Source organism: Cynoglossus semilaevis, chromosome 15 (genome assembly GCF_000523025.1).
Source record: "Cynoglossus semilaevis isolate Cse_v1.0 chromosome 15, Cse_v1.0, whole genome shotgun sequence".
Classification (NCBI taxonomy): domain Eukaryota; kingdom Metazoa; phylum Chordata; class Actinopteri; order Pleuronectiformes; family Cynoglossidae; genus Cynoglossus; species Cynoglossus semilaevis.
Window position 1 is genome coordinate 12,218,780 of NC_024321.1, and position 15,844 is coordinate 12,234,623.

General features: G+C 41.4%; 1 protein-coding gene across 2 annotated transcripts in view; it reads right to left on the bottom strand.

Annotated features, from left to right (window-relative positions):
- fat2 (FAT atypical cadherin 2) overlaps positions 1 to 15,844 on the bottom strand; it is a 66,505-nt gene that overhangs the window by 3,241 nt on the left and 47,420 nt on the right. Inside the window, exons 20-28 of one of the 2 annotated variants that reach the window (XM_008327192.3) lie at positions 14,410 to 14,607; positions 13,642 to 14,242; positions 13,088 to 13,288; positions 11,421 to 11,578; positions 5,629 to 6,082; positions 3,341 to 3,494; positions 1,942 to 2,041; positions 1,711 to 1,862; positions 1,125 to 1,390 (exon numbers count right to left, since the gene is read on the bottom strand). In XM_008327192.3, the coding sequence (XP_008325414.2) occupies positions 1,125 to 1,390; positions 1,711 to 1,862; positions 1,942 to 2,041; positions 3,341 to 3,494; positions 5,629 to 6,082; positions 11,421 to 11,578; positions 13,088 to 13,288; positions 13,642 to 14,242; positions 14,410 to 14,607 (2,284 nt within the window). The remainder of the gene's footprint in view (positions 1 to 1,124; positions 1,391 to 1,710; positions 1,863 to 1,941; positions 2,042 to 3,340; positions 3,495 to 5,628; positions 6,083 to 11,420; positions 11,579 to 13,087; positions 13,289 to 13,641; positions 14,243 to 14,409; positions 14,608 to 15,844) is intronic. The other variant, XM_008327193.3, reaches the window with a different exon arrangement.

The window sequence follows — 15,844 nt, forward strand, 5'->3', positions numbered from 1 at the left end:
AATTTGATTTGATGTATTTATCTGAAAAGCATGAAAAACCTCGACAGCAGCACGAAATCTCTTTGTCCAGATAGGACAGATATATGAGGAGGTGCAATTTCTCCTGCTGTTTCCACATTCTGCACAGTTCAGTGACTTGTTAAGAACAAGAGCTGCTGCAGAAAAAAAAAGAACTGAGTTGCCGTGGGCAGCAACATGGATTACAAATGTCAGAGGTGCTTTATCTTGGAACAGAAGATTTAATATTCTTCTGTGAAATGATCATCCTCAGGCAGCAGTTACAGGCTTGACTCCTTCTGTTAGTCCGGCTACTAACAGTTCTAGCAACCAGTTAACAACAAGAGGTGATTGGAGTAAAGTACACAGCACGGCAGATTTGATCTAATACCTGACATTTGGGTCTATGATTGCTTACTTGTTCCCAGTGGTGGGTAATACGTTAAGGACTTAATAGTCAGGTTTGTCTAATGAGGTGTTGAGCTAAAAAACATTGATTTCCTCTGCGGAATGTTCTCTATGAATTTAGTGATAAATTGAAGTTTCCAGTAAAGATCATTTTCTTGGAAGATCACCTGACGGGACTAATAAGTTCAAATATTTAGGTTTTAAGTCAGAGGTCAATCCAGGAGCAGAGTGCAGGGTTAGGTCCCTAATGATAGTGTGGATGAATTGGAGACAAAGTACAAGAATGTTCTCATTGATAAGATCAAGCAGATGAACAACCTGCTGCGATGACATTGTCTAGAGATCGTGAGCATGACTGATGTCTGATCTGCTGCTCGTCATACATCTTTGGAACATGGCATTACATAGTAGTGGATGTGTGACTCGCTGTATTGATCCATTACATGATGTGGGAAACAATAAATGCACCACACCAGGTGGGGAAAATGGGGACTGTCCAGAAGAGAAAGATGAGAGAGAAAACACAGAGAGGTTGGAAACAGAAAAACCCTGTTGTTAAAAAAAACAATAGGGGAAATCTGAGATTAAACACAGTGGGCTCTTATAGAAGTGGCAGATTATGTCTTACACAGATTAGACCTGCATAATTGGAACTGTCCATTGGTACACCAATATGGCCGTGTAATAATAATGAAAATGTAAATAAATAAAAATTGAACCTTCATAGTCCATGTCCCAGTGGTTCTTTCTGATGGAGCCATTGTCAGAACTAGACGGAGGCCTAGCAGGAAGGTTGGGGGCCACGCTGCACACAACTGGACCCTGTGTCTTGGGAGAGCACAGGGTTATCTGGCTGCGAGGGCGGAGAGACCTGAAGGGTGTGTGGTCCAGGTCGTTGGTGGGACAGGCCATTGAGTTCATTTCGATGGGGTTGATGTGGTGGTTGTCATTTTTATGGTTCTTGGCCAAACTGGACGTGAGATAACTGTAAGGTTAAGAAGAGGAAAACAATTAAGTGTCATTGATGACAGTGATAATACAACATGTGATAACACTTCTTTAAAAGAAAGTGTTAACTATTAACCCTTAAGACCATTCAATACAACATCTCGTGGTGACTTTGATGGTTGACACCTTCCTGTGTGCCCTTTGAGCTAAATATTTTGTTCAATGAAAGTTTGCATGGGAATCAAACTGACTTAAAACCATCAGTTTTATAGCAAGATTTGATGACATGTCCGTGAGGTGCCATGGCTGTAAGCACACAAAAAATAAAATAAAATACAACATCTGAAGTGAACTAACCCGTTGGAGTCCTGAACACACACTGGCTTCTTCTTCTTATTCTGAACGTAACGTTTCCTGATGCAGACAAAGAGGCCAACCAGAAGGAGCAATCCAAGAACACTGGCACTGATCTCCATGATCTCCACATAGCCAATCATTGGATTTACCTTCTGGGACACAACACAGACTGAATTCAACAAACTGTGGGTCGCAACATGTAAAGTCATCAATTGTGGGCTTCTGACAAACCTGAGGCAGAGGATCACAGTGGATTAGGCCGTCGGTGATCCTGCAGTCAAAACCTCCAGGACAGGGATTTGGTGAACAGAGCTCTATCTGGTTGTGGCACCTGCAGAGACGAGAGATTTACACTGAGGTTTAAATGCATTCATTCAGAGCAGACATTCTAATAAAACATTGTTCAAGTAAGACAACGATTATATAACAATTCTCGCTGTCATGACGACATTGACAGTAAAGTCCAAATCGTGGGCATACTCAACTTAAAAACGAGGCTAGAAAATGTTAGAAATTTGATTTTCCTTTTTTTAAATTTTCAGCATTATTTTATTTTCATTCAGCAACGTAGAAATTCAGATTAACTGCCACCATTTTTCTATGAAGTCTTAATGCAAATGTGAAGCTGTTTGTTGGACCAAAGTACAACAGGATCAAATGTCTCTGCACGCTCTACAAGTCAGAAACGACAAAGATTCTGCAAATCACAATGAGGCTGGTGGTCATTTTTCTTATTTTCTCGGTTAATCAAAACCCTACCTGGATCATGGAACAACGTTAATGCGCAGTTGGTCCAGGATAAGGAAGAGGAGGAGGAGAAGTAAAGGTGGTTCAGTTTTACTGCTGGATTTAATGAGAAAGCCAGAACATGCAAATGCTGTGGTAATCTCATTTGAACGTGACTCCTCTCTGTGGTGGAGGCTGTGGTTGTGAGTGGAATAAATGTGGCTGAAAGCGGCTTGCATGTGTGTCTAAATCACACACACACACACACGCAAATTATAGGCAGTGTGTTCATGTTGTTCAAGTGCTGTTGGTTCTTTTGTTTTTGACCTTGTTGGAGTCACTAAAAACAGTTTATTTCTACACCTGTTTAGAAAACATCATATTGAACCTCATTAACAGTTAATACAAACACTGTGATCCTGATTGACTGTTAAATATGTTGTTACATAGTAACAAATATGTAAGTTACATAGTAATACATGGAAAATGGCTTATTTACTTATTTTTTATATTTATTGAAACTGTATTGAAGCGTGGGGAAAAACGCCAGGGAGGAACACGCGTTTACCTACATCACAATCTTCAGTTTCAGAAACTTTCCAAAAAGAAGTTGTGAAAAGCAAGACAACCTCTTTATATTATTTCTTGTGTCTTTGGGGTTAGATTTGTAACTTATTTCATCAAATGGCACGTCTATATTTATAAGCTAGTGTTTGTGTAAGACTTCCAGACACAGAGGTGATGATTTGGGCTGATACCTCAATCTTTTCGAGAAAACAGATATTTTCCCCCGCGGCTGGACTTCAGACGTGTGCAGTTTTGTAATATTTTTCTGCTTTCATAACGCTGTATATTTGACAAACAAGCTTGGGTACATATGTTTGTGTACTCTACGTGTTCTCACCGTGCGCCGTTGTCGCTCACAGAGCAGTTGCAGATGTAACCTTGAGGCTTGGGTACACACACCCGTCCGTCGGCACACGGCTGGGAGGCACACGGGTTGTTGGTGAGCTCGCAGTGAGCGCCGTGGAAGTGTCCTGGACATCTGCACCTTGGCTCTGTGGAGAAAGAAACCACACCCAGATGTCTGAGAACACGGCAGTGAAAACAGAGCTTAAAGTCTTTAAACATAAGTCAAGGGTATTTTGGTACATTTTTAAAGAAATTTCCCAAGAGATCAGTGATTCCATCACTTTACTCACAGGTGTGAAGTCTGAGTTTCAACTTCTTTTAAAAAGATTCAAGTTTTCATTTACTCTCAATTGTCCTGGAAATATAGATGTCCTGAGGACATTAATCCTCTTCTTTGAAAATAGCATGTGAGAAACCAAACCATTGCAGCATGCTAACACTGAAGGGAATAAATCAAGTTTTGTTTTTAAGGAGTTTGTAAAACCCCCTTGCAAATAATAACTGTGTCACTTGAATTAACTCAGTACCATGCTTGATGTGAGGTACTTTTACTGAAGACACATGTAGAACAAGTGCACTGTCATATATTTTTTGATTGTACTTGATGTGGGGAACAGTAAAAGCGTCTGCTCAGCCTCAGGTCACAGTCAGGTCCGTTCAGGTTGTTTTACGATTCCAGAATCTCACATCTTCCTCTCTTACAATAAAACTGTCAGGCTGACTTGCAACAAAGGGAAAAAAGGATTCACGTTATTGACGAGAGCAGAGTCGTGACACGGAGACAGTGTCGGAGGTCAGGTGATAAACAACTGCTGCATGTGGAATGAAAATATGTTTAATCTACAACAGGGGAAGATAAAAAGAAAGCGACGACTTCACCTGCGTGCTTAGCCTTAAATGGTACAGTGTGTGTTTTGTTTTTTTCCCCCCTCGGGCAAGTCAACATCAAAAGAACTTTACTGACCACCACAGTCACGCAAATGAGACCTGTTCTACTGAATCAATGTGACAGGAGATCTTCTAAAACATACCTGAATCAACTAGAAGCAGCTGCTTTGCCCAAATTTAAAATGGTAAAGGTTAGAGCATGTGACGCTCCGTCGGTTGGAACCAGCATTTAAGGGTCAAAGTCTCATTGAGCTAAAAGATAAGGAACTGATGGAAAGTGGTACAGTATACTGTATCACCATTCTAATTATTATTATTATAAGTAGTAGTAATAGTAGTACTACTATTAGTAGTAGAAGTGATACTATTAATGTTAGGATAACAATAAAATGTGGTTTGTGAGACTTATATGGGTCATGAAACTGTAATAGAACTTTGGGGGTTGTCTGTTTTTTGTATTGGCAGACGTTAAACATTTAAACATTTCTTTTCTAGACCCTACTAGCCGTATTTGGGTAAATCACCACTTTGCTCCAAAACGGGAAACTAAATTTTATAAATGATGTGCCATACCATCCAGATGGACCACGTGCCAAGCACAAATGACTGAACTATTATTGTCATAAAAGATTGAGTGCTTCATAAAGAACTGGGTCACAGCCACAGCGTGACTGATCCTATCACTGAGTCTGGCTGTTTGTGTAAGTTTCCATGTTGCCATTATGTTGAACGCAAACTCTCCTGTTAACAAATACAAACAACCTGAGCCCAAATTTTCTTCACCTGTTGAAAGTCCTTTTCTGGATGATGTTGCTGCCCAGACTTTTGTGCCTGAGGCAAAACTGAAACGATATCTTATGTACTGCATGCTGGGATCAAACATAAGTCCAGACTGGAACGCATTCATTTATGGTCAACATATTTTCTTCTTAAACCAGAGGAAAGAAAGCCATTCCACAGTGTGCTGACATAACTGGTACAAAGCTGAGGTACAGAAACACCAACAGCCTGCAGCGCTTTTAATATCAGCTGCAGGCATTCGTTTTGTTTGCACTTCTTCCAAAGGGGAGTGATGTGAATCTCTCAATCTCTGCAGCTTTATGTTTGGCTTCATATCCACCTTCACTGAAGGTCTGCACATGCTCCTGAGAGGAGTGTTATTTTAAAGCTGCTGCTCTTTTATCGTTGATATTTCTTGTTGTAAACAATGCTAAAAACCATGGAAATGGAATACTGTAATTTAAGGATATTTCAAACTGCTGAAAAATTATTTTCATGAACATGAACTGTCATTCATCTTGGTTTTCTTAAGGATTTCTTTGGCCTCATAGTTTTGTCACACATCATAAAAATGACCTTCAAACCTCAATATTTATCTGTTGATGTCTTTACCTCCACTGGCGTCCTCCTCACAGGTGCCTCCGTTCTGACATGGGTTCTTGTCGCAGGCTCCTGCCCTGCTGCAGCACTGGTACACCCCAAACACCCTTCTGCTCCCTGACCCAGTCCACTCCGTCGTGTCACCAAATCTGATTGGCTCCCTGTTGAGCTTCAGGCCCTCCAGACAGCCGATAAAATTAGGTGCATGCCCGTCGACCTCTGCCGCCGCACCCTGAGCGAGCGACGCAAAGAGCAGAGCACCGTGGGAACCCATCAAACGACAAGGCTCGGCCAGAACAGCGGAGGCCGGGTGGTGCTGGTCCAGCGTCAGCTTCAGGGTGGTCGAATTGACTTCCAGCAGAACATTGTGCCAGCGGCCGTCTGTCACAGAAGCGGACGGTGTGAGCAGTGAAGCAGATGCGGCGTTTCCACAGCTATATCTAAAGTGCAGCTCCCCGTTGGTCAGCTGAGAACAGGAGAGAAGCGGTGAAAGGTTAATGATGCACAGATTTCTTAAGGCAACAGAATGAGAAATAAACAAGCAGATGAAACAAAGATGTGGATACTAACGCAATACATCTAATCGTTTGTTCAAGACTTTTCTACCAGTATTTACATCATCATCCGATGCCGTGAGACATCCCTGTTAGAGAAAACTTACACAGAAGTCTACAGGTTGAGGCCTGGTAAAGCATGTCATTTTCTAAATTTTGTTTTCAGTGAAGTATCAATGATGTGCACACCTGGAGCAACAAGTTGAGAATAGATGTTTTTGGAACCTTAAAGGTTAATGAATGTACTTTAATGTGCTCTTAAAAGAGTTAATCTCTTAATTCTCATCTTAATGTGTGCGATATTTTCATTTAGCTGATGTTCTTTCAGAAGCAGCTGCGTCCCCAGAGCTAATCACACCTTTGTTGTTAGCATTTCGGGGATTTTAGTGATGGAGAGATGTTTACGAACTTCAGTTTCCAGTAAGAAATGGCTGTGCAAAAACCACATTTTAATCCACAGACGACCAATGTAGGCCATCTTTGTTCGGTTTAGGATGATCTGATCAACAAATCTCACATGTGTTGACAGCTGCGGCTCATAGGTCATTTGTCTCTTTGTTCCCGCCCCTGGAGGCTTACGGTGTTAGGAAGATAAAAACGACTATGTTGTTGTTGACAAGTCATTTGTATTACTTGCTGTCTCCCATGTTACACCCACACACACACACGCACGCACCCACTCTTTACCATTTTGCTAACTCAGCGTTGTTACAAACTAACGAGCTAGCAGCTTCCTCTCCTCCCTTCACATCTTTCTTATCTCTCCACGTTCCTTTACGTGAAGTACAGCTGTGTTACTGGTGCATTAAATAAACACAAGGGTTGTGTGTTTTGCAAATTGTGTGAAAATACGACTGCCTCAATCACTGTTAGACACACCAACCAGCAGCTGTGATGCATTATTGATATAATTCTGCTCAGCTGCTGCTTCCTGACCATGAAGTTTTGTGCCTAACAGTTCCACACTTTCCACCTTTGTTTTCCCACTGTGCTATGCTCTGGAATCAGTTTGCTGACAGGGAATTTGTATTTCCTGTTGTTTGGGGTAACTTGGGAGGTAAGTGCAGAAAGTGAATGAATACAATGATACATTTTGCAAAAAGAAACTGGAAAACATTCTTCATGTGTGACAGAGTCCTCCCTCAGGAGAAAAGAAGGGGGATGAGGGCAGTGGGGATGATCTAGATGATGTAGATGTGCAGGCAGAAGAGGCAGAACATCTTTTCAGTTTTTTTTCACTCCCCTTCCATCTATTTTATATGACTTTGGTGCGACTTGGATATTTGATAAGAGATAAAGCTGCTTAATGCACAGAGGTTTTGACTGTATCAGCACAGCTGATGGAGCGCAGGCACCACGTCAAGTCAAACTCTGTGGGGAGCAAAAATATGTCTCTTCTGTGCCTCGAGATTCCAATAAATCACCTGCTCCGTATGCCGTCGTGGAGCTTCCTGAAGGGAAACTCCAGCGCTAGGGGAAAAAGGGGGGGCAGAGTTCAGTATGCAGACAATGCAGTTGCCACAGCTCTCACGTGTTCTGCTTACACGGGCTAAAGTGTACAGAAATCCATTATTTCATATATAGAGATATGACGCATTGGTGGTGCATCCCACAAATAAGAGCAGTGTTGGTGTGATCCACATCTAAACTACAGCACAGCTTCTATATAAAAGAAAGTCTTATCTCCTGCGAGTGCTTACACAATCACTTTTTTTATAGTGAAGCAAAATCAGTGGGTTAAACTGTTGTTTGTCACTTAAGCTACAGCATCTGCACTGCCATCTCAGCAGCTACCGCTGTTGGAGGCTTTGCACCGTGCGTGTGGTTGTGTGTGTGTGTGTGTGTGTGTGGGGGGGGTATTTTATGCTATGCTCAAAAAAATAGTAAAAATTGGAGTGGCATAGAAGTATTTGAGGATGGTTCACTACAGTCATAGGGCAGCTAGAGGTTGTAATACATTAGAAATGAGCCATTTGCAGTGATGCCGGACTGGTTTAGACTTAAAGAGTGTGATTGGACACCAAACTTCCAGATTTAACATGGTTCAAGTTGTTGTCTTACTTTATCTTCATGGTTGAACACAGTAACACAGTCTTTCCACAGACAAATTACATTGTTAACATTAAGTAACATTGAAATTTACAATACTCCCCTGCTACGTCCAACCACAGACTCTAAATGACTGCTGTCCACTAACTGAAAACAACAAAACTCCTCACTCCAAATACATCTATAATCGTAGAACATGTCCAGGAGCAGCAGAACCAATGCGCTGCTCTCTGCTCAGTCGTGGAGATGAAAGTCTAAACTGACATGAAGGTCAATCAATTTTATAATCCCACAGCAGGGGAAAGGGATGAGTGTTGCTCCACTGATTCCACCTCAGGATGAATGTACACTGCATCTCTGTTCAGTGTTGGCAAACTGCTGTGTGTTCACGTCTGAGTCCTGTCACTTTTAGTCTTTGGACACAGTGAATATGCTGCTGCAAATAGGTCTGGACATACTGTATGTCTGAGCCCCCACCATCCACTCTTCCCGCTCTTTAATATAGCTCTCAGTAGAGAATACTGATCAGGTTTGGTGGTTTGAGAAGCTGCAGTGATACACAGGAGCCGGTATCCTTAGAGAAAAGAGATGCACAAACAGCATCTTCCGTCTCCAGGCACCATCTCTGAAGTTATCACAAAAGCCTAGGTAGCAAAGACAGAGACTTCTCAGATGACCAGGCTGGGATATTCTCTTTGAATTTGCAATTTCTGCTCAAAAGGAATCAGGGACCAGTGCCTGGAATGTACAAGGAGGAATCCAAAATCCCAGAGGAAGAACCTTGAAAAAGACTGTACTACTCCTCTCTTTCACATTTTCTTTGAAATAAAAAGATGTGGATGTCACGCAAATGAGAAGACACTCACATGGGGGAAGCTAGATATTTGTGCTATTAATTTAGAGAATTATTCATTGTCATGTGAAGTTGTATTCTTCACATTCTCTGCGAGTGTGTTGTCTCTCATACAGAACAGTAGAGCTGGTTTTGTGGTGTTGGAATGACTCTTGTTGTTCCCTGAGGATTCCAAAAAAAGTGCATCAACAATAAAACGGCAATTCTTCTTCACAACAGCTTGCATGGAGGAGATTCATCACAATAAACCTAATCTGATCTTAAGTTACACTACATACTGTATAACTACAATTGCTGGTAGTTTTATTCCTTGTACTTTTTTTGAAAATGTCTACAAACCTTCGTGCACAATTTCTGAATGTATGTGACATCATTGCCAGCTTGAGGCAAACGTAGACAGCATTACCGTCATATTGCGACAAAGCTCACGTGCTACATTCACAGGCATCAGACTCTCTGTTCCAGTTAAAAGGGCATTGATGAACTGATTACACTGGGAAACGTAAACCAGACGAGCACTGCTGGCATTTTAAATCCAGTGTGAAGCTCCAAACGTGAGTGGTGGGAGTTTGGCTTCAGCTCTGATATTCACTCAGGCGTCAAAACAAACATCAACACGTGCAATAATCTGCCAAACAAAGATAAAAAGCAGACGCAGGCCTGATATGGTCAAATGTGATTACTGTCTGTGCACCAAAGTGTGGAAAGAACTGGATAGGATATGGAAAATAAAAAAATCTCCCAGGAAAAGTCCCAGAACAAAAGTCCTGGCATGGATGATGTTTAAGTTATAACCTGGCACCAGGGGACTAAGATTTTGTTTTTAATTATTTAAGGTTTAAATGTTAAGTCTAATTACAGATAAAGGGGACAAGAGACAGGGTTGCTCTTTAAAACCTTTTCATAATTATACAAGATATAAATATCAAATTATTGATCCAAAAAGTGTAAGAATCTTTTCTTCTACCTCTAGATTTTTTTCTGTTCTTTTAATACATTTAATCAAAAAACAAAAAATACTGTTACGAGTATAAATGTTGGGTGAAATACTTCACTATATATACTATATAAATACATAATGTTGTGATTAATGTGAAGAAATGCAATAAAACCAGTTAATGTGAAAGATATTAGATATTTTTATTCTGTACATTAATCCCTGACTGATGTCTCATCTGACCACTGATATCTCCAAACACGTGTCTCCTGCACTGATAGCAACATATGACAGCTGGTACCCACTGTTATTGACAATTAAGATGGTATCAGTTTATGTTAGCATACAGGATTTTTTTTATCACTTGGAGCTCGAGTTGTAAAATAATAATAAAAAACCCCTCAGCAGATGCTGTGAGAAAATCCACCGATTAAATCTACGACAATTAGATTTTATCGCTCCCACTGTGAATGGATGTCAAACAGTAACATTACGAACAGGATCCCAAACTAGAACCTAGATTTAATTTCATAACCCGGTGAATATTTACAATTCCTAAAAACAACTCAACGATTCTGCGTCCTGCCAGTTCTCCTGCTGCTGTAACGGTGACATGTCAAGACGACAGAAAAAAGGGACACCTTTTAGTTGGTCCAAATTGTCCGAAGCTCAGTCAGACATAATGTCTCGTCTGCACTTTTCACCAACCTTCCAACCATCAAGACAACGACTGTGGAGGCAGCACACAGGTTTTTGTCCTTGAACTAGATCTGAACAAAAGCTGTTTACAAAGTGCAGCTCAAGTCAACGAATCCATTTAACGGCCTTTTCAGCTTTGGTCTAATAGGCCTGAAAACTGATGGCTTTCACGCACTTCCTCTGTTAGCTTGGATTGCCGTAAGCAGTGTTGTAAGCACTGCCATGCCGGTGAAGGTGCCCTCCGCTTCTACAATGATAAGGGTTTAGACCAGAAGTTTGCAACTCCCTCAAAGGGATTTCATTGTACATTCGGTAGCAGTTCCCGCCTTTAGCTTTTCGACAAAGACATTCTGAAGTGTATGTTTCCTAAGTCTCCTAAGCGCTGTTTTCAAAATGACAAACAATCATGAAAAACAATCTATGCCTACAGAGACTGGTTGATGATCTTTTTATATGTTATCACAATAACCTACATAGTTACCAGATCACTCGTAGCTTAAATAAATGTGTTTTGAGCATCTGGATCCACTGCACTTATGGTCAAAGTCAATGAGCAAAGGAACATTTAAACTGCGTTTCCCATGAGTCACAGCTGCTCCTTGGGGGAATTGTTCCAATTTTAACTATACATTTATACACATGTAAAAACATGGAGAAACATGAATGATGATTCAGGTACTGTACTACAGTATATGGTCAGAGAGATAAATACCTGTAACATCCCCCAGTGGTTGGTGCTGTTAGTGAACATGATGAGACCCTGACTCTGGAACGTCTTGAACCTCAGGGACACCTTGAAAACCTGGTCGTCCTCATCCAGCCCGTGAAGATACTTTAGGTAGGACTTTCCGTCAAACCTCACAGCCGACTCTGAAACAGAGAAATACTACTGAGTACACATGGCTTCCTTAAACTGTTTATTTAGCTGAGTTACACACAGACTACGGTACCATTTGCTATTGTTTACCTGGTCCATTCATGCATGTTTCCCTGTCTCACAGCCACATGCAGATACAGGCAACCTTGACCCCTACTCTCACACCTAGGGCCAATTTAAAGAGTCCAGAAAACCTAAGCCTCACTCTGTGTGTTGCTGACCGTGAAAAGAAACTGAAGTACATAGAGAACACTCATGCACACGCTGGGAGAGTAACTCAGGCGCCTTGGATAGTACCACAAGGTCATAGGAACATACTGACCCACAAATGGTCATAATGCCAGTGATGTTATAACATCTTTATCTATGGATGACCTGTGATGTCATAAGAATCCCAGAGTGATTAAAGGGAGGACACAGTAACAGCAGTGTAATAATGAACACCATTTTCTACTTCATTTTCTCCTCAACACAGAACAGCGTGTACTACTTTAACAATGACCCACTGTCAGAACCAAAGCACAAATGGATTGTCGTGCACTGTACCTACAATTTCATGAATGACAGAATTCATTCAACGAGGTTGACTTGAAACGTTTTGAAAAACGAAGGATGATTAGTGAATATCATTCGACAGTGTTACTTTTTGTGACATCTGTGAAAAGAATGAAATTTGTTGAATAACACGCTACAAAATGAAGGATCTGTGGGAAGGATCAGTGACAACTTCCTCCCACAGAGTTTTGCATGAATGTTGTTCAGCTGCTCCACCAACTTTCAAACTGACCTTGTGCACCACAAAAGGTATACAGCTATTGATTGGGTTTGTCGAGGTCGCAAGTCGAAAACCTCACAAAAAAAAAACCTTCATATAAAACCAAACCCTGCAGCTTTTATTAAAACACGTTCAGGACTGTATTAAAGCAGGTTTTCAAAATCAAGGTTCTTATCATCATTCATTTTCTCTAGCTGCTAATTCAGCTACGGAATTTTTTTTTTTTTAACAAACATCCATTGACTCATTCATATGTTTCACAGCATGCTGCCGTCGCCATTCATTGACCTGATAATAAAACAACTCCTCACTTCTCACTGTGAACAAAATCACACTGATAATTAAAGCTGTTGATTGACTACTTCATATATTTTTAGTGAGCAACATTGCAGCCTGACACCCACAGGAGTAATTCATCACATCATTCATAACATATGAAATGTGGAAGATGAAAATTGTGAATCAACGACGTGCAGCTCAGCGCATGTCCAGTGCTTTTATCTCACCGTGTATCTTTAAAGCATTAAAATCGGAGGTAGCACCAAGGACAGTTCCATCTACTGAAAGTACTCAGTCCATAATCCATAATTTACATGTCACAGATTACACAGATCTGACCACCACAGCTTCACGTTAGCAGCAAAGTAGAAAGAACAGCATGTGTAGGTAAAGGAGAACTCGACTTCAACTCCTGGTTTTTCTCTTTGGAGTCACATCACACACATACCATTGCAAGGACAGACGCTCTCCCAGGCGTGTTGGGGGGTGATGTAAGCAGCCCTCGCTGTGGTGAAATGGCCCAGTCTCTCTGGCGTCAGACGGACAGCGTTCGTGCAGCCTCGTGGAGGGCAGCCACTTCCAAGACACCCGTTGTGACTCACCCTGAGGATGCTCAGGCCCAGAGTGTCCTCGATGTCTGATATTATACCTGTGTCAAACAGCAAAAATCAAAGATGGGCACACATCTAATCTGACAAATTCCAGCTTCGTTCTGTTTTTTTTTTTTTTTTTATTCAAAAAGGTATATTTATAACATTATAACAAAGAAATGTGTAGTAAATCTAAAGGTGAATGCTTTTTAATATTACGAAAGAAAAATTGAAAGCTGCACAAAAGCATAGGTAGCCTTGACAAGAATTTGAATAATTAAACACGTGTAAGAAAAAAAAAAGACAAAGAAGGAACCTTGAGTACTGTATTATAATTCTCGAATGCTGCTTCTGTTTAAAACAAAAGGCCATATCTATGAAGGGAAGCTGCCATGTAGGAGGTTTTAATCACCTGCTAGTCTGCTGGTTGGCAGAGCCTGGACTTGTGCATCCCTTTGTTTCCAGATCAACAGAGCTTCCAGGACCTGTTCATCCTTCTGCTGCTGCAGACTGGCCAGGTGAAGCTCCTGTCTGGGTAAACTCAGGGCTTGACCTAGGCTACGCTGGAGACCTCTCCAGTGATCACCCAAAAACTCCTCTGGAGACAATCCCACCAGCTGCAGGGTCAGGCCCGAGTCTAGGGCCTTCTGGTCCGCTGCCCACACGTGGATTTTGACCCCAGCCCAGACGTTAAACTTTCCGTCGCTTACGCTGACATTGAGCGAATATGAGCCCTCTTCCAGGTTTTCATCTGCCCAGATTTTACCATCTGCCATGTCAACCGAGAACCTGCCCCCATCTGGGCTTTCAGACACCAGCTTGTAGGTCAGGATGTCCTGCAGGTCCTGGTCAGAGGCGTGGAGTCTACCAATGACCCGGTTGGCAAACAGGCCTCCAGAAGTGGTGATGAAGACTTCCAGTGGTACTACAGATGGAGGATACTTGCTCTGTTCAGTGACATTGATGTTGACCACGCAGATGGAGGAGAGAGGAGGGTGACCACTGTCTGTTACCTGAGAGAAGCAAAGATGACAGTTTTGATCATTAATAACAGGAAACTGTGGAAAAAAGACACCTCCAGAGATCAGGGTCAAGATTCAATGGCGAAAAGGCTTTTGAGAGACAATGACCTTTGTCTATTGTTTTCCTCTATCACACAGTACTTTTAAAGCTCTCTCACCTGTATCTTGAGCTGATGGTGCGATTTCACTTTTTTTCTGAGGGGAGCAGACAGAGACAGGAGACCACCCTGGTCCACGTTGAAGCGCCGATCCTCGTTGCCACTGATAATGTGGAAGGAGAATGGAGGCCCATTCCTCGGAGTGTCCTTGTCAGTTACTACAAGTTGGAGGATGGTGCTGCCGACAGACTCCCCCTCCTAGAGGAGAGGACGTTTGTTAAAGTACTTATATTGTGTCTGTTGTTTAATTCATGGTCAGTACATGGTAACAACCAGTGAAGGAAAGTCAAAACCAATAATTGAAAAAAGAAATTGAAAACTCGCACGCCCTTCTTTGTTTTCTCTCTTCATCATACAGTTGTTCACAGATCGATACATTTTTTAATGGTGGTTCCTGATTTGGATCTGTGACATTCTTAAAGATTTTTATACAAGATTTTTTTTTGCCTCGATACATTTTTTAATGGTGTTTCCTGATTTGGATCTGTGACATTCTTTTTTATACAATTCTTTTTTTATTCAAGATTTTTATACAAGATTTTTTTTTGCGTTTTTTACCAAGAAATATTGAACTGCCCTTTAATCAGGGAAGGTAGCCTTTGTGCTACAGGATTAGGATAATCTATAGGTGTTCAGAAGACATTTGTACATTGATTAAAAAGCACAACTTCATGGGTCCTTCATACCGTATTATGAGTGTTAAAGTTTTGTATATATGACATTTAGTGAAAATATTTGTATTTCTAAGGCCTCTGCCAGACAGATAGAGACAGACAGATAAGTGCTACGTCTCTCTGTCTCTTCCTTTGAGGGTGTTCCCAAAATAAAGAGACAATTGTCCATCTGCTGCTTTTGATTAAATATCAACGAAAGCCTGACACTCAGCCAAAAACCCTCACTGCAGCAGATGTGCCGACTCTAAACTTGTCAGACAAGGACGTTTGATGACCACAGTAGGGTTTAAAACTTAAAATCCAAACCATTAACGTCTCTGTTTCAGCAATAACAGAGGAAACATGCACAATAATTCCTACGGTGTAGTAATCTCACTCTGCACGGCACGGTACTCAGAGTGCCCTCTGTTTTCCTTTCCATTTATTCAGTGGTTAAATGGTCTATAATGTATTTTTTTGTAAAATGATACACAAGTCGAAGGTGAAATCCACATGAGACTGTGTGAAGGTTTTTGGTTTTGAACTCTTTCCATTGTGTAATGAGCGGTGAGTCTCCCCGTCTGTGGGAGCTGCACTTATGGGTCACTTATGGCACATTTACACCAAGTGTGCTGAAGGGAGAGACCTATAGAAGGACTGATGTAGACAAGCTGATTGTTGGTGATTTCTCATCAATTAGCTCCAGTATTTAGTTCATCTGTCTTCATTATCCTCTCATTACACCAGCAGGAGCAGCACTGGTCGCAGTTCACAGCAAGGAA